Source organism: Oncorhynchus mykiss, chromosome 11 (genome assembly GCF_057628025.1).
Source record: "Oncorhynchus mykiss isolate SJ-2025 chromosome 11, ASM5762802v1, whole genome shotgun sequence".
Taxonomy (NCBI): domain Eukaryota; kingdom Metazoa; phylum Chordata; class Actinopteri; order Salmoniformes; family Salmonidae; genus Oncorhynchus; species Oncorhynchus mykiss.
Genome location: NC_143032.1, coordinates 61,431,602 through 61,450,457, shown reverse-complemented (window position 1 = coordinate 61,450,457; position 18,856 = coordinate 61,431,602). Strand labels below are relative to the sequence as shown.

Here is an 18,856-nt window from a genome sequence, read left to right as displayed (position 1 = left end):
AGTCAGACCTAACGTTACAGTAGGTTAGTCGTAGATACAAAGCATTGGGATTTGACTACTAATCAGCCTTTCTCTCTTTTTTGTTTTTGTCCCTGTCTCTGTCCCCGTGTCTCCATCTCTGCTTCTGTGACTTGGTGTCTTGTCCGTCTCTCTGTCTGCCTCTGTTTCTTGTGTCTGTGTCCCTGTCTCTCTCTGTCTCTCTGTCTGTCTTTGTGGTTGTTCCCCTGCAGGACTCAGGCAGAGATGGCCCATACGTGTCGCGGCACCATCAACCTGGCCACGGCCCACATCGACACGGAGGACGCCTGTAACATCGTCCTGAGCAGCGGTGGGCGCACCTACCACCTGAAGGCCAGCACAGAGGTGGAACGTCAGAGATGGGTCACAGCGCTGGAGCTGGCCAAGGCTAAAGCCATCCGCATGATGAATGACCAGTCTGGTAAGAATGCGTGTTGTTTGATAATGTTATGCTTTTAAAGGGAGGCTGAACTTGCTGATTGCGCCTTGGTTTCAAATCTCCTCATTAGGAAATGTGACTGAGAAGAAGATTTGGGTTTTGGAGGTGTGCTTTGATGTGGGTGTCTCTTGTGTGTGAGTGTTCGAACGTGGGAAGCGTTTTGTACTTTGCCAAAACAATACACAGTTAGTCACTCACCCTACTAGATACACAGTCCTCCAGGCCTGGTGTCTGGAGACGGGTTGGTTGTTTAGCAAAAAAACCCAGGCGTACGCAACTATGGGGGAAAACGGGGGGTTGGCTTAGATTGTTGACAACATGTAAATTGTATTTAGTCATAAATACATTTGCACAATGAGCACTTGTTGTCTTTCAAATATATTGTTATAGTTGTTGGTTAGCTAGCTAGTGAATTTTAGCCATATTAGCATTAACATGAAATCAGTAAAAACACCTCAAAATAAGACATAGTATCAAGATCAAGACAAAACTATCTGAAACGAGCCACTTACAATTCCCCACACGGCAGCTTCTCTTCATTGTTGCTACTATCTGACTGTTCAGAATCATAACAACTTGCGGTTTCCAGCCACATCGACGTGCGCATATCATTTTCGTGAATTTGTCAGCAAACCCGTATACTGCCAACTATCAAACCAAATTGACCATGGTCATAACGATGGGGTCATGTGCAGCTGCGCTCTGAATGGATGATTACTTGGGTGCTGCTAGCTGTGGGCAGGATTGAAATAAACCCGACTCAAGGAGAACTGTTACAATACCCTTAATTTCCCCCTTAATTATCTTGCAAATTTCTGTTTTGGACGAGACTGACTTTATGACCAAAATGATCCTATTTACACATTGTAGTACATTTTGACACAATAATAAACGATTTAGACTCATAACGATCCTTTCAAAAGGATAAGTTGCTGTTTTTTGTTCTGTCACACTTTAAATGTAAGGTGACTTCACACTGTGAGTCCTGTATTGCTAATAGATTATTTAGACAGTCATTGTAAAAGAGAGTTTGATCTCGATATCTTACCAGGCTAAATAAAGGTGGAATAGATAGATTACCCTGCAAGGGAACTGGAGGAGGAGGTTGTCAGGGTTTACAGAGGGAGGATTTGTGTTTTGTGTGTCTTGTTGACAGGTCTGTTAGTTTAGTTGAACAAATACCCCGTAGGTGAAAGGTATTTCACTCACTTTATGGTCCAGCATGTTCAGTATGTCACTCTGTCCAGACAGACTGGCTATATCTGACATCCAGCCTCTGCTCAGGTCTCCAGTGTCCACTGGTATTTGTGCCGGATGTTTGGGTCTACAGTCTAACTAGAAAACCCTGTAGAGTCCCCATTGTGGCCACAGGGGGGCAGTGTGGTCCTCTCTCTCAGTGAGGAGGTTGGAACACAGACTACTTACTGTATGTTGCTACCATTACTGTGTGAACCAGCCGCTCATTCAGACTCTTGATAACAGAACTCTCTCCTTTCCAAAAGGACTCATTCTTGTTGCATGTGATTGGTGTCTGTTGTCAAAAGGCTGTGGGAAAATCCTGGGAGGGCTTTCGTCTTCACATTTAACCCTGCCTGGCAGCAGCCCAACCCCTGCTTGCTCTCGTCTAGTCTACTAACTACAGTGCACAGTGTCTCAAGAAAGACAGGCTATATATTCCCCTGTGCTCCATTTTAAAGTCAGCTCTCTAATTTTAGAGTGACTGAGCGAAGCAAAGAGAGAGAGAGAGAGAGAGAGCGAAAGAGGATGTGAAGAAAACATGTCACTCACAATTAGACTGGCACACGTGTGTTTGAAACGACACTTTCTGTATTTACAACATTAGGCTCTACCCTGTGTGTTTTGGGTATTAACAACATTAGGCTCTACCCTGTGTGTTTTGGGTATTAACAACATTAGGCTCTACCCTGCGTGTTTTGGGTATTTACAACATTAGGCTCTATCTACCCTGTGTGTTTTGGGTATTAACAACATTAGGCTCTACCCTGTGTGTTTTGTGTAGCCAGGCCTGTGTGTCTGTCTCTGAGTGTGTGTGGCGTGGGTGTTCGGTCGCCTCAGTCTTAGGTGTGGTAATTGAGCCGTCTCTGCTGTCTGTCTGAGGCTGTGGGTGGTGAGTGGTGAGTACTGGACACCGGCACCCCCTGTAGAGTCATTAACCAGGCAGGAGAGGAGAGCCAGTGAAACACACATACAGCGACATAGATTTATAGAGACCCACAAACCGATAGCTATAGGCTGGATTTATGTTGATCCTCTCTACCCTAGAACAGACTGATACAGAGGGAAGCAAGATGGAAGTGTGGATCAGTTTGTGTTGAGCCTAAAATGTCCTGGAGACAGCCTTGTTTAGAAGGGGAGGTGTTAGACTAGTACCCACTGATGTCTTTTACTCAGGAGAATCCCAGTAAACCAGTGCTGAGGAGAGGGCCAGGAGGCCAAAGGTACATTCAAATCAAACCACATTTTATTTGTCACATGCGCCCGATACAACAGGTGTAGACTTTACCGTGAAGTGCTAACGTATAAGCCATTTCCCAACAATGTAGAGTTCAAATAAAAAAAGGAAATGGTAACACAGTAAAATAATGAGTACCCGTACCCTCTGTAGCGCCTTGGGGACAGATGCCAGGCAGTTGCCATACAGTGATGCAGCCAGTCAAGATGCTCTCAGTGGTGCACCTGTAGAACTTTTTGACGATCTGAGGGCCCATGCCTCCTGAGGTGGAAAAGGCCTTGACGTGCCCTCTTCACAACTGTGTTGGTGTGGTTGGACCATGATATGTCCTTAGTGATGTGGACACAGAGGGACTTGAAGCTCTCGACCCGCTCCACTACAGCCCCGTCGATATGAATGGGGGCGTGCTCGGCTCTCCATTTCCTGTAGTCCACGTTCAGCTCCTTTGTCTTGCAGACGTTGAGGGAGAGGTTGTTGTCCTGGCACTACAGTGCTAGGTCTCTGATCTCCTCCTTGTAGGCTGCCTCATTGTAGTCTGTGATCAGGCCTACCACCGTCATGTCGTCTGCAAACGGCATGATAGTTTTGGTGTCATGCGCAGCCACACAGTCTTGGGTGAACCGGGATTACAGGAGTGGAATAAGCACGCACCCCTGAGGGGCCCCTGTGTTGAGGGTCAGCGTGGCGAATGTGTTGTTGCCTACCCTCACCACCTGGAGGTGGCTCGTTAGGAAGTCCAGGACCCAGTTGCAGAGGGAGGTGTTTAATCCCAGGGTCCTTATCTTAGTGATGAGCTTGGAGGGCACTAAAGGTGTTAAACGCTAAGCTGTAGTCAATGAACTTCTTTCTCATGTAAGTGTTCCTTTTGTCCAGGTGGGAAAGGCCAGTGTGTAGTGCAATGGAGATTGCGTCATATGTGGATCTGTTGGTGGCGGTTGCCTGTGTTGAGTGTGTGTATATGTGATGTTTGTCTCCTCAGGGAGACCATGCAATATCACTTTTGTGTGTGTGTGTGTTTTCGTGCGCGCACGCCTATGAATGCCTTACATGCGGACCAAACCGCCCACATTGCATTAGCTAGCGCTGCAAAAAATGTTTGACATACAGCACCAGTCAAAAGTTTGGACACACCTACTCATTCAAGGTTTTTCTTTATTTCTACTGTTTTCTACACTGTAGAATAATAGTGAAGTCATCAAAACTATGAAACAGCACATATGGAATCATCTAGCAACCAAAAAAGTGTTTAACAAATCAAAATATATTTTAAATGTGAGATTCTTCAAAGTAGCCACCCTTTGCCTTGATGATAGCGTTGCACACGCTTGGCATTCTGTCTACCAGCTTCATGAGGTAGTCACCTGGAATGCATTTCAATTAACAGGTGTGCCTTGTTAATTTGTTGAATTTCTTTCCTTCTTAACCTTCTTAATGCGTTTGAGCCAATCAGTTGTGTTGTGACATGGTAGGGGTGGTATACAGAAGAGAGCCCTATTTGGTAAAATACCAAGTCCATATTATAGCAAGAACAGCTCAAATAAGAAAAGAGAAATGACAGTCCATCATTACTTTAAGACATGAAGGTCAGTCAATCAGAAACATTTCAAGAACTTTGAAAGTTTCTTTAAGTCCAGTCGCACAAACCATCAAGCGCTATGATGAAACTGTCTCTCATGAGGACCGCCACAGGAAAGACCCAGAGTTACCTCTGCTGTGGTATGATGAAACTGTCTCTCATGAGGACCGCCAAAGGAAAGGAAGACCCGGAGTTACCTCTGCTGCAGAGGATAAGTTCATTACAGTTACCAGCCTCAGATTGCAACCCAAATAAATGCTTCAGAGTTCAAGTAACAGAGACATCTCAACATCAACTGTTCAGAGGAGACTGCGTGAATCAGGCCTTCATGGTCAATTTTCTGCAAAGAAACCACTACTAACGGACACCAATAATAAGAAGAGAGTTGCTTGGGCCAAGAAACACGAGCAATGGGCATTAAACCGGTGTAAATTGTTCTTTGTTCTAATGAGTCCAAATTTGACATTTTTGGTTGCAACTGCCGTGTGTACGCAGAGTAGGTGAACGGATGATCTCTCCATGTGTGGTTCCCACCGTGAAGCATGGAGGAGGAGCATTGCGCTACACCCGCAATAACATCTGCTAAACACGTGTATGTGACAAATAGCATATGATTTGAAAGGAGGTGTGGGGGTACTTTGCTGGTGACGCTGTCTGTGATTTATTTAGAATTCAAGTCACACTTAACCAGCATGTCTACCACAGCATTCTGCAGCAATAGGTTTGTGCTTAGTCCCATTTTTCATTTGTTTTTCAACAGGACTGTTATGTATACTCCCTCCGGTGCTCCAGGTCACAAGGCAGCTGGCTTCCGGGTTGGATGCGCGCTGTGTTAAGAAGCAGACATGAAACACTGAAACAGAAACAATTATGCCTAGGGAAAGAAACAAATATAGGGGAGGTAATCAGGCAGGTGCTGGTGCGCGTAACGATGGTGACAGGTGTGCGTAATAATAATAATAATAATAATAATAATAATATTACGCACACCTGTCACCATCGTTACGTGCACCAGCGCCTGCCTGATTACCTCCCCTATATTTGTAACTCCCTTTGGTTCTTTCCCTAGGCATAATTGTTTCTGTTTCAGTGTTTCATGTCTGCTTCTTAACACAGCGCGCATCCAACCCGGAAGCCAGCTGCACCAATGTGTCGGAGGAAACACCGTGCACCTGGCAACCTTGGTTAGCGCGCACTGCGCCCGGCCCGCCACAGGGCCGGACAAGGACATCCCTACCGACCAAGCCCTGCATCGCCCCATGGACCTCCCGGTCGCGGCCGGTTACGACAGAGCCTGGGCGCGAACCCAGAGTCTCTGATGGCACAGCTGGCGCTGCAGTACAGCGCCCTTAACCACTGCGCCACCCGGGAGGACGTGTTATTTATTATTAAAGTCACTCCCTGTACTTGCTTCCCGACTCCCAGCATACACGTTACAAGGACAATGACCCAATATACCTCCAGGCTGTGTAATGGCTATTTGACCAATAAGGAGAGTGCTGCATCAGATGACCTGGCCTCAACAATCACCCAAACTCAACCCAATTGAGATGGTTTGGGATGGGATGAGTTGAAGTTGAAGACAAAGCAGCAAACAAGTGCTCAGCATATGTGGGAACTCCTTCAAGACGGTTGGAAAAGCATTCCAGGTGAAGCTGGTTGAGAGAATGCCAAGAGTGAGCAAAGTTGTCATCAAGGCAAGAAAAACCCTTGAATGAGTAGGTGTGTCCAAACTGCTTACTGGTACTGTACATGTTATTCAATCATTTCATCCAAGCTGCTTGTGCGTGTCAACAGGCGTGTGCGTAGCTAGGTGCTAAAATAGAACTAACTAGGTTTCCCCTTTTTATCTGTGGATTGATTGTTGGAGTAGAAAACACACAATTTTGGAGGACTCAAAATGGGTACAAATTCTATAAAGATCCAGACAATAGGACCATATTCATTTCAGGTAAAATATCAACTACATGTTTATCGTCCAGGACAATGTCTCTAGCAACAGCAGGCTGGCTAAATGTCCATGAATGTTTCATGTGTCCCCAAATTCATATTGTTGGTTCACAGTTGGTTTTGGTATTTTAACCTTTGTGTTATGACCAGGTCTGTTGGGGACAGAACAAATCAGACGCACGCGCTAAGCCGGTTAGGCCAATATGTTAGAAAGTGTAAATGAGAGCAGATCAGTTAACATATATTTGATCAATCTCTGTGGTTGTGTGTATTGCGCTACATTTTTTATTGCCGTGCTTTATGTCATCGTGTTTCAGAAGTGAACACGTTTGTCTTCTCAGGGAGACCATGCAGTATCATTTCTGTGTGTGCTTGTGTGGATCCTTTTCTCTCCAGCTCCCTCACGCCTTACTGCATCTAGGAGGATGAGTTAACACAGACTTAACAGGGAGACAATGACACAACCATGTTTACAGTCAGTTGAGTTGCTCTTAGGAGCTGGAAGAGTAAATAGACTAACTCAGTGTGGGGGAATGAATAACTGTGTGGGCCTGAAATGTTCATCAAACTCAAGACGTGGCTGGTGAAAGTGTTATGTCATTAGGTGCTTTTAGAATAGGTCCTGGTACAGTACCGTCTCCCAGTGTTGCTCTCTGTCACATCCTCTCCACCTCCTATTGATCTCCTGAGGAGGAAGACACACACACACACACACACTCACATATTATCATTAAACACCTTTCATCATCAGTCCAGCTTGTGTTCCTTGTTCTCACTACCGCTAGCTGTCTTCTCACTCTTATTTCTATCCTTCCCTCTCAGCAGAGACCCAATAGACCCTTTAATATCCCTTACATATTCCCCTGCCTCCAGCACTCTGTCTTCCCCAGACTCTGTCTGTACTAGATCCATAAACCATTCATCTGTGATGGTGGACAGACTCACATCAAAGCAGGCATGACCAGCACAGCAGCACAGCACCACAGCAGCACAGCAGCACAGTCAGTTCCTCTTTAATCTGTAGTTAGTGACAGAGCTGCTGCTGATCTTTCTTCATTAATGGAGTCAGGATTGCCATGGTTGAACAGAACGAATCCTCTGGAGGCACAACTGGCTGTTAGGTAGCGCTTGACTTGTACTTAAAAATAGATGTTGTTTATATTTAGGTGCTGGAACTCCACCATCATTTTGAGCTAATATTCTAGAAGTACCACAACTCGAGAAGTGAAAAATGTTAGGTACGGGTACTCTGATTCGGTGAGCTCCTGCCCAAGTCAGGTCATGGTTTGTTTTGTCCTGGTAGGCCGTCATTGTAAATAGTATTTGTTCTTAACTGACTTGTCTAGTTAAACAAAGGTTAAATTAAAAAGTCGAGCACTGCTGTTAGGGCTAATAAATGGCTAGTCATGTGCAGACCCTGTGCTACGTAAGCAGCCAGTAGGGGACAGTGATTCCCCTCCTATTCCCAACTCAATGAATTTCCCACTTGGTTTGATAACCAATATGAATTCAATGAGAAATATTTCAAGAAAATGTGTAGTAGAACACAAATAATAAACAAGAGTAAGGTAAACAAATTGTGCAGCAGTTGGCAATGAATCATCCGTGTTAAATGGCAATTCAGAGCAGAGCCTCTATGTGAACATCAAGCAGCTTGTGGGCAGCTGCCTTCCTTCCTGGTCTCTCCATGAAGCTCCATGCTGCCCCTTCAGTCCTCTCCTCTCCTCCCTGCTAGATTAGACTAATGGAGGAGCTGCAGGAGGAGCCAATCGATTGGGCTGCTTCAGGTGCAGAAGAACAGGACCAGTCAGGTGGGGGGAGCAGCACAGAGGAGGCTCCCTGTCCATGTGGGCGTCCCAAATGGCATCCTATTCCCTTTATAATGCGCTGCATTTGACTAGTGCCCATATTGGGCTCTGGTCAAAAGTAGTACACTATATTGAAAACAGGGTGCTGTTTGGGACGTAGCCTCTCCCTCTGTGTGCTCTCCAACTCCGTGTGGGACCAGAGCTCTGTGCCTCTCTAAGTAAGTGATTCACAGTGAAAGCCATGGCCATGCATTGATCTGACTGGCTAAACGCTCGATACGCTATGTCGATGAGTCTGTTACCGGACACAAATCTTCAGTATGTGAGTATGCTGTGGTGGTGCTGCTGCTGTGTGTGAGACGAGAGCATATGCTTTTGCATATGTAATCTGTGGATCCTGGCTGGTGGGGTCAGTACGGTAGTGAGTGATTCATTCCTGTGAGAAGAGTTTATCAAGAAAAACTTCCAAAAGGACTAATTTGAGGCAGAAAGGAGTTTCGGCACTCAGCATATAAAGGCAGAGATTGATTTATTTTAGCTCACTTTAATCCATTGTACAGGATGAGAGCAGGTGACTGGAGTTTCGACATCAAGCTGAAGAAGACGTCAGCTTGACTTTGAAACGTCAGTCACCTTCTCACCTGTACAATGGATTAAAGTGAGCTAAAATAAATCAATCTCTGCCTTTTTTGTTGAGTGTTCCAACTGCTTTCTGCCTCGAATTAGTCCTTTTGATTTTTGTCATTGTTGACCACCCCTCCTTTCCTTTGTTTGCTGAAGCGTGAACTGATTCATCTGTGTATTGTAGGTTAGGACCAGTACACCCAGGGGACCAGGGATATCTGCCTAATATCTGCCTGCCCTCCGCTGAGCTCAGCTTTATGGGACAACTCGCTCCCTCCCTTCCCATGTCTATCCCTGTCCACACCTCTGTTTATGTACACCCCTTGTCTGTTAGAACGGTCCCGTGGGATGGGAAGCATCCATCCACGCGACATTCCTCTTCTCACACATCCCCACGGTCCCACCCTCTATCCTCCCTCACTCTCTCACATAATAATACAAGTAGGCTACATCCTTCCCTCTTTCTCTCTTTTCCTGCTTTCATCTCCTCTCTCCCACCCCGTCCACTGAGGAGTGGTCCTGAAACCGAGAGCATATCTAAGGGGACAGTGTGGGGATTGATTAGGAAAGCATGATGGAACATGCCTCAATGCATCCCTCTGTTTTACCTCTCCCCCTCTCTCTTCCTCCCTCTCTCTCCTACTCCCTCTCCCTACTCTACCCCCTCTTTACACTCCCTCCCGTCTCCTTTCCCTGGCCATCTCCCTGCTTTCTTTCCCCACATTCGCTCACTCCCTCTCTACCACTCTCTCTCGCTCACTCCCTTTCTACCTCTCTCTCTCGCTCACTCCCTCTCTACCCCTCTCTCTCGCTCACTCCCTCTCTGTTTCTCTTGCTTGCTCACTCTATCTTTCGCTCTTTCTCTCCCACTATCATTCTGTCTCAGTATGCAATTTACTGTGCTTCTCACTCTGAGGGACTCAGTTCTGAATGGAATGACTTTTTTCTGCTTTTTCCAACTCATGCTCCGTACCTCTTCCCATTCCTAAAGAGTTCCTCTATCCCACTGGGACTGGACCTGACAGGGAAAAAGGAAAGAGCAGGATTTCAGGCACATTCAGACCTGTGAGTAAGTACAGCTTTTTCTCCATTCAACTGACGTTCTGAGATAAACGGTTGAGGATATAGTTGGGGTAGGTTGGTTATTTGTTTGAGTGTCCGTGTGTGTGCTTATGCATGTGTGTGTGGTGGATAGGTTATTGGGCTATTCACTGTCCCCTATATGCTTGGTTTGTGGTGGAGTTGTTGAGGGGGAGTCAATCATGTTGTCTCTGTCCTGGTTACCATGGTGGATCACAGTGCTGCTGCTATTCCCACTGTCTCTCTCAACACTCTGCTGTATTCAGATACTGAACTGATGGACCGGACTCCTGCTTCCTGGATGTTTTTGTTCAGATGTGTGTGCGCGTGTGTGCGTGTGTTAGTAAGTGTAGATGAGAGCAAATCAGTTAACATACATTTGATCAATCTCTGTATTTGTGTGTATTGCGCTCAATTTTGTATCTCAGTACTTTATATCGCAATGTTTCAGATATGAACGTATAACAACCTGCTCAGAATGACATGGGGTAGCTGACAGATGTTTTTTTCCTCGCTAATCGGTCCGTTTTAAAATGTGTGTATCACTGTGTCTGGGTTGTGTTTTCTGTTTGGTCTCAGATCTGCAGGCTTGGGCAGAGACACACACCGGTTGTTTGGGAGTGTGATCCTGTCCCTCTAATGAAGCTGAACGAAGCCGGTGCTGTGTGGAGAGGAGAATGATGGAGGGTGGGTTGGGAGTAGAGGAGAGAGAAGCTCTATGATCAGTAACACATTAGCAGTCCAGTTACCCTGCTACTGTTTTAAAACTAGGCCACCATTAGTGGGACTCTCTCTCTCTCTCTCTCCATTCTTATCCTTTCCCACTGTCTGTTGTTATTCCGTCTCTGTGTCTCTATGCTGTGACAGCAGCTCAAGTCCCTCCATCCCTTTCTAGTCCTTGGTGATGTGTATGGCTCCATGCTCACCCCCCCTCTCTTTTCCCTGTCTTTCCCTGTTGGCCTGCTACTGTGCTCTGGGCAGGGTGTCAGCCTGAGTTTGAAGCTGTGCTGTCACATACTAAGTCTGACCTTTCTAAACTAGCACATTCCGCAGATGAACAGTGCAGAACTCCAGGACCCGCTGCACTGATATGCCAACACATCGCTCTCGCTCTCTCTCTCTCTTTCACTCATCCCTCAACTCTTTCCAGTCTGTCATCCCACTTCCATCTGTCTCACCCTGTTTTCCTTCCCACTGCATCTTTCAAAAAAAGTCATTGGCTTCCCTCTCCCTCGCAATATCTCTTCCTCTTCTCTTTCTGTTTTTTTCTCTCCCTCCTCTCCTATCCCATTCAGAGGTGACACAAGGTAGACAGTGTCCCAGATATTTAGCACCTGTGGTTTGAATGGTCTTTAAACATTCCCCATTGGGGGAAACCGCTGCATGGACGAGACAATGATGCCATTCCAGTCCCTCCCTTATCCCTCAGGCACAGGGCTGGAGGCAATACTCATAAAGAGCCAGTGTATGGCTCTCTCTGTTCCTGTTACATTTTACACTGATGTGCGTTAGCGAGAGGGTAGTGTTGTCTAGTAGTGCTGGAAATAGCCAGGAACCTCCCAATAGGATATGATCACGGTACTTCGGTGACGATATGTTATGTATTGCGATTCGTTACTGCGATTTTGTGATGGGATGTTCCAAACATTTATTATATATACAAAAGTATGTGGACACCCCTTCAAATGAGTGATTTGGTTATTTCAGCCACACTTGCTGCTGACAGGTGTAGAACATTGAGCACACAGCCATGCAATCTCCACAGACAAACATTGGCAGTAGAATAGCCTTGCTCAGTGACTTTCAACGTGGCTCCGTCATAGGATGCCACCTTTCCAACTAGTCAGTTTGTTAAATTTCTGCCCTACTTTAGCTTTTGTTGTGAAGTAGAAATGTCTAGGAGCAACAACCGCTCAGCTGTGAAGTGGTAGGCCACACAAGCTCACAGAACGTGACCGTCGAGTGCTGAAGCGCGTAGCGCATAAAAATCATCTGTCCTCAGTTGCAACACTCTCGCTACCAAGTTTCAAACTGCCTCTGGAAGCAACGTCAGCACAAGAACCGTTCGTCGGGAGCTCCATGAAAAGGATTTCCATGGCCGAGCAGCGTCTGCTGGAGTGGTGTAAAGCGCGCCGCCATTGGACTCTGGAACAGTGGAAATGCGTCCTCTGGAGTCATGAATCACGCTTCGCTATCTGGCAGTCCGATGGATGAATCTGGGTTTAATGGATGCCAGTAGAACGCTACCTGCCCAAATGCATAGTGCCAACTGTAAAGTTTGGTGGAGGAGGAATAATGGTCTGGGGTTTTTCATGGTTTGGCTAGGCCCCTTAGTCCAGTGAATGGAAATCTTAACGCTACAGCATGCAATGACAATCTAGACAATTCTGTGATTCTGTTTGGGGAAGATGCTTTCCTGTTTCAGCATGACAATGCCCCGTGCACAAAGCGAGGTCCATACAGAAATGTTTTGTCGAAGGCCCCCCGAGTGGTGCAGTGGTAAGCAGCAGCAGGCTCGTAAGCATTCATTCAAACAGCACTTTCGTGAGTTTTGCCAGCAGCTCTTCGTTGTGCGTCAAGCATTGCGCTGTTTATGACTTCAAGCCTATCAACTCCCGAGATGAGGCTGGTGTAACTGAAGTGAAATGGTTAGCTGGGTGCGCGCTAATAGCGTTTAAAACGTCACTCGCTCTGAGACTTAGAGTAGTTGTTCCCCTTGCTCTGCATGGGTAACGCTGCTTTGAGGGTGGCTAATGTCGTTGTGTTCCTGGTTCGAGTCCAGGGAGGAGTGAGGAGAGGGACGGAAGCTATACTGTTACACTGGCAACTAAAGTGCCTATAAGAACATCCAATAGTCAAAGGTTAATGAAATACAAATGGTATAGAGAGAAATAGTCCTATAATTCCTGTAATAACTACAACCTGAAACTTCTTACCTGGAAATATTGAAGACTCATGTTAAAAGGAACCACCAGCTTTCATATTTTCTCATGTTCTGAGCAAGGAACTTAAACGTTAGCTTTCTTACATGGCACATATTGCACTTTTACTTTCTAAGCAAATCTTGTCTGCTAAATGAACTTGTGTAGCCCACAGCCATATGGCATAGCCAGATCAGGACCTAACATAAGGACAACTCAGAGGATGCTATTCTGTTCTTCTGAAATAGACCACATTTTCTTCATATCATGTTTCTTTAGACCTGTCTAAAATAGATAATGGACTTATTGTGAAGGTGTAGGCTATATTACATTAATTTATTATTTATTTATTTATTCAAAGACCAATCCATTGGTATGCAGAATGTCAAACATACTCAGTGCATAGATGAAGTGCCCCCCCCCCCCCCCCCCTCTTAAAACAGTGAAACCTCTAAACTCCTAAAACGTTGGGTTATGACAGGTATAGCTAGGGGGTTTTGTATTCTGGTTTGCTCTGGTTTCCTTCATAATTGGATTGTTGTCCCGTGGCTTATCTAGATCAGTTTTCATCTGTATGGCTTGGGGCTCTGACTGACACATCGTCATGTCTCAGGACCCTGATGTTGAAGTCGGTCTTGAATCTCATGTACAGTAAGATCAGACAGCTGCCTCTCCTTCTAGTTAGTGACTTGTTTTACTCAGTCATTCTCTGTTTGGCTGGCTGAGGATCACTATTCCAGCTTTGTGCCAGGGCTGGCAGGCTGAGGCTGGGGGCCATGGAGGGGTTTCATCCTGATGGGAATAGCAGGGGAGGAACACTGAAGCTGCTTCAAATGCCACCCTGTTCCCTATATAGTGCACTACTTTTGACCATGGGCCAAAGATTTTGGTCAAATGTAGTTCACTATGTAGGGAATAGGGTGCCATTGGGACACAGAATAAAGCAGCTTCATGAGGTCTGCTGGGAAACCTGTGCCTTCCTTCCCCCTCACCACAAGAGGGCAAACCTGGCACCAGGCTCAATGTAGACAAGGACCTGTCCTCCTTCCTGTCACCTTTCCTCTCCCTCTGGTCTTTTCTGCTAACTGTTGTCATTGGAGTTACATTTTGTTATTTCAGATTATTCTCAGTTTGGTGTTTGTATGTGTAGCGAGTGGCTATGCATATTCTTTTAGTAGTTGCTAGCTGGGATGACTCGTTGGTCTAGTGTATTGACGGTCAGCTATAATTGGGCGGTGCTCCGTGGGACATTAATATGAAGTGTTGTGTCAGCCTGTAATTGCCAAATCATCAAGTCAATACATTACCCCTTGCAATAAAGCAGCCCCAGGCCCAGCCTCAGGCAAGAAGCAGTAACTCTCTGCTCTAACCATATGGTTACTTGAAGATCCTCAACCTTCTTTTGATGTCTGGCTTATCACCATAGAAGGAGATCAGCCCATAGGGAGAGGGCAGGAGGAATGGAGATCATATTTCAGAGGGAATCGCCATGCTCATTTAGTTTGTAGTAGGCATTGTAGTAGTCCTTTATGTAAAAAAAGAAAAAAGATTTTAACATTCCGTTCAATTTGGCTGCCATCACCATAACTAGTACCATCTTTGTTCAGAGACGGTTTCATCCATAACACAACCTTTATTTTTTATAATGTTGCTTCCTTTTCTCAGAGAGAAATGTTTGCTCTTTTGAACTTAGACACTTCAGTGAGTGGGTTTAGAACTTATGAGCACAAAGTTCTTTGATTGGGGCCGTGAGAAGAAATGTCTGGATTTTATTCTCAAATGCAGTAACCAGATACAGTGGGGCAAAAAAGTATTTAGTCAGCCACCAATTGTGCAAGTTCTCCCACTTAAAAATATGAGAGAGGCCTGTAATTTTCATCATAGGTACACTATACTGTATAAAGTATGTAAATAATATAATGGACATACCTTGAGTGAACAAAATATTAGGAACTCTTTTTATGACAGTATGACCAGGTTAATCTAAGTGGAAACTATGATCGCTCATTGATGTCACTTATTAAATCCATTTCAATCAGTGTAGATGAAGGGGAGGAGACGGGTTAAAGAAGGGTTTTTAAGACTTGAAACAATTAAAACATGGATTGTGTATGTGTGCGATTCAGAGATGAATGGGCAAGACAAAATATTTAAGTGCCTTTGAACAGGGTATGGTAGTAGGTGCCAGGTGGACCGGTTTGAGTGTGTCAAGAACGGCAACGCTGCTGGGTTTTTCATGCTCAACAGTTTCCCGTATGTATGTATCAAGAATGGTCCATCACCTAAAGAGCATCCAGTCAACTTGAACACAGCATTAGCTATGGCAAAATGCATGGAATTGCAGGAAATTAGCTTTATAACTGCAACATTTTCTTTCAGCTCCATGGCAGAATGTGTAGGATTGCAGGAATTGGCTTCAAAACTGCAAAAATGTCTCATCTCCATGGAAAATGCGTGTTCTCTGTTGGATCCTATTGTTGTGATGAAGTGGCATGACATTCAGAGACCATTGCTACTGTAGTTCTCTCTCTCACTCACTCACTCACTCACTCACTCACTCACATCGGTGGAAACCATTTCAGTTGTCTTTGCGCTGTTACCTGTAGCTCTGTTAAAGGAGATAATAATAAATGCAGGTCAAGTGAGTGTGATATTAATTGGAGGTACCTGGCTTTGTTTCCCTCCCCTGTATAAGACTTAGGACATACGTGAGTTACTTACGGAAGAACACACCTTCTCCCCAACACACTGGATACATCCCAAATAGCACCCTATTCCCTTTATAATGCATTACTTTTGATCAGGGCCTGTAGGGCTATTTTCAAAAGCAGTGCACTTTATAGGGAAGATGGTGCTATTTGGGACACACAGGCCACCACTCAACAGCAGCCTCAGTTCTCTCACTGATACACTATTATAGCTCTGAATCCACAGCCCCTGTTTTCTCACGTTAGGCTATTAGGAAAGTTGCTGCGGAATTTATGACACTGTAGTCCGCAAAATAACTGTCACTTTTATTTTTTCCCTTAATCAAGCGAACACTCCCCAATTTACCAGGCAGCCTGACAGCCTCAGTAACACTGTCATTCCCTCCTCCACCGGTTGGGGGGTGGGGGATTATAGCCACAGGGGTGTGGGGGTGGGTGTGTGAACTGTTTCCACCCCTACACCCCCTCTCCCAATCCCTAAGCACGAAGCATCATGTTACATTGAGGGGACCATCAATCACCATGTCCTTCACTACAGATCTACTTCAGTATATAAGACTGTTTATCACCATGTCCTTCACTACAGATCTACTTCAGTATATAAGACTGTTTATCACCATGTCCTTCACTACAGATCTACTACAGTATATAAGACTGTTTATCACCATGTCCTTCACTACAGATCTACTTCAGTATATAAGACTGTTTATCACCATGTCCTTCACTACAGATCTACTACAGTATATAAGACTGTTTATCACCATGTCCTTCCCTACAGATCTACTTCAGTATATAAGACTGTTTATCACCATGTCCTTCACTACATATCTACTTCAGTATATAAGACTGTTTATCACCATGTCCTTCCCTACAGATCTACTTCAGTATATAAGACTGTTTATCACCATGTCCTTCACTACAGATCTACTTCAGTATATAAGACTGTTTATCACCATGTCCTTCACTACAGATCTACTTCAGTGTATATAAGACTGTTTATCACCATGTCCTTCACTACAGATCTACTACAGTATATAAGACTGTTTATCACCATGTCCTTCACTACAGATCTACTTCAGTATATAAGACTGTTTATCACCATGTCCTTCACTACAGATCTACTTCAGTATATAAGACTGTTTATCACCATGTCCTTCACTACAGATCTACTTCAATATATAAGACTGTTTATCACCATGTCCTTCACTACAGATCTACTTCAGTATATAAGACTGTTTATCACCATGTCCTTCACTACAGATCTACTTCAGTATATAATACTGTTTATCACCATGTCCTTCACTACAGATCTACTTCAGTATATACAGTGCGAAAGTATTCGGCCCCCTTGAAATTTGCGACCTTTTGCCACATTTCAGGCTTCAAACATATAGACATAAAACTGTATTTTTTTTGTGAAGAATCAACAACAAGTGGGACACAATCATGAAGTGGAACGACATTTATTGGATATTTCAACCATTTTTAACAAATCAAAAACTGAAAAATTGGGCGTGCAAAATTATTCAGCCCCTTTACTTTCAGTGCAGCAAACTCTCTCCAGAAGTTCAGTGAGGATCTCTGAATGATCCAATGTTGGCCTAAATGACTAATGATGATAAATACAATCCACCTGTGTGTAATCAAGTCTCCGTATAAATGCACCTGCACTGTGATAGTCTCAGAGGTCCGTTAAAAGTGCAGAGAGCATCATGAAGAACAAGGAACACACCAGGCAGGTCCGAGATACTGTTGTGAAGAAGTTTAAAGCCGGATTTATATACAAAAATATTTCCCAAGCTTTAAACATCCCAAGGAGCACTGTGCAAGCGATAATATTGAAATGGAAGGAGTATCAGACCACTGCAAATCTACCAAGACCTGGCCGACCCTCTAAACTTTCAGCTCATACAAGGAGAAGACTGATCAGAGATGCAGCCAAGAGGCCCATGATCACTCTGGATGAACTGCAGAGATCTACAGCTGAGGTGGGAGACTCTGTCCATAGGACAACAATCAGTCGTATATTGCACAAATCTGGCCTTTATGGAAGAGTGGCAAGAAGAAAGCCATTTCTTAAAGATATCCATAAAAAGTGTTGTTTAAAGTTTGCCACAAGCCACCTGGGAGACACAGCAAACATGTGGAAGAAGGTGCTCTGGTCAGATGAAACCAAAATTGAACTTTTTGGCAACAATGCAAAACGTTATGTTTGGCGTAAAAGCAACACAGCTGAACACACCATCCCCACTGTCAAACATGGTGGTGGCAGCATCATGGTTTGGGCCTGCTTTTCTTCAGCAGGGACAGGGAAGATGGTTAAAATTGATGGGAAGATGGATGGAGCCAAATACAGGACCATTCTGGAAGAAAACCTAATGGAGTCTGCAAAAGACCTGAGACTGGGACTGAGATTTGTCTTCCAACAAGACAATGTTCCAAAACATAAAGCAAAATCTACAATGGAATGGTTCAAAAATAAACATATCCAGGTGTTAGAATGGCCAAGTCAAAGTCCAGACCTGAATCCAATCGAGAATCTGTGGAAAGAACTGAAAACTGCTGTTCACAAATGCTCTCCATCCAACCTCACTGAGCTCGAGCTGTTTTGCAAGGAGGAATGGGAAAAAATTTCAGTCTCTCGATGTGCAAAACTGATAGAGACATACCCCAAGCGACTTACAGCTGTAATCGCAGCAAAAGGTGGCGCTACAAAGTATTAACTTAAGGGGGCTGAATCATTTTGCACGCCCAATTTTTCAGTTTTTGATTTGTTAAAAAAGTTTGAAATATCCAATAAATGTCGTTCCACTTCATGATTGTGTCCCACTTGTTGTTGATTCTTCACAAAAAAATACAGTTTTATATCTTTATGTTTGAAGCCTGAAATGTGGCAAAAGGTCGCAAAGTTCAAGGGGGCCGAATACTTTCGCAAGGCACTGTAAGACTGTTTATCACCATGTCCTTCACTACAGATCTACTTCAGTATATAAGACTGTTTATCACCATGTCCTTCACTACAGATCTACTTCAGTATATAAGACTGTTTATCACCATGTCCTTCACTACAGATCTACTTCATAGCAGAATGTCACAGACAGTGTGTAAAATATCCATGCATATGTGTTCTTTATGTGCACATCACAGGAGGCTGTTGAGGGGAGGACAGCTCATAATGGCCGGAACGGAGCAAATGGTATGGCATCAAACACCTGGAAACTATGGAAACCATGTGTTTGATAAATTTGATATCATTCCA

General features: G+C 44.6%; 1 protein-coding gene across 3 annotated transcripts in view; it reads left to right on the top strand.

The window, feature by feature from the left end:
• Positions 1-18,856, top strand: part of osbp2b (oxysterol binding protein 2b) — an 82,220-nt gene that overhangs the window by 23,009 nt on the left and 40,355 nt on the right. For 2 of the 3 annotated variants that reach the window (XM_021621639.3, XM_090190782.1), the window contains exons 2-3: positions 231-439; positions 9,880-9,957. In XM_021621639.3, coding sequence (XP_021477314.2) covers positions 231-439; positions 9,880-9,957 — 287 coding nt within the window. The remainder of the gene's footprint in view (positions 1-230; positions 440-9,879; positions 9,958-18,856) is intronic. The other variant, XM_036935954.2, reaches the window with a different exon arrangement.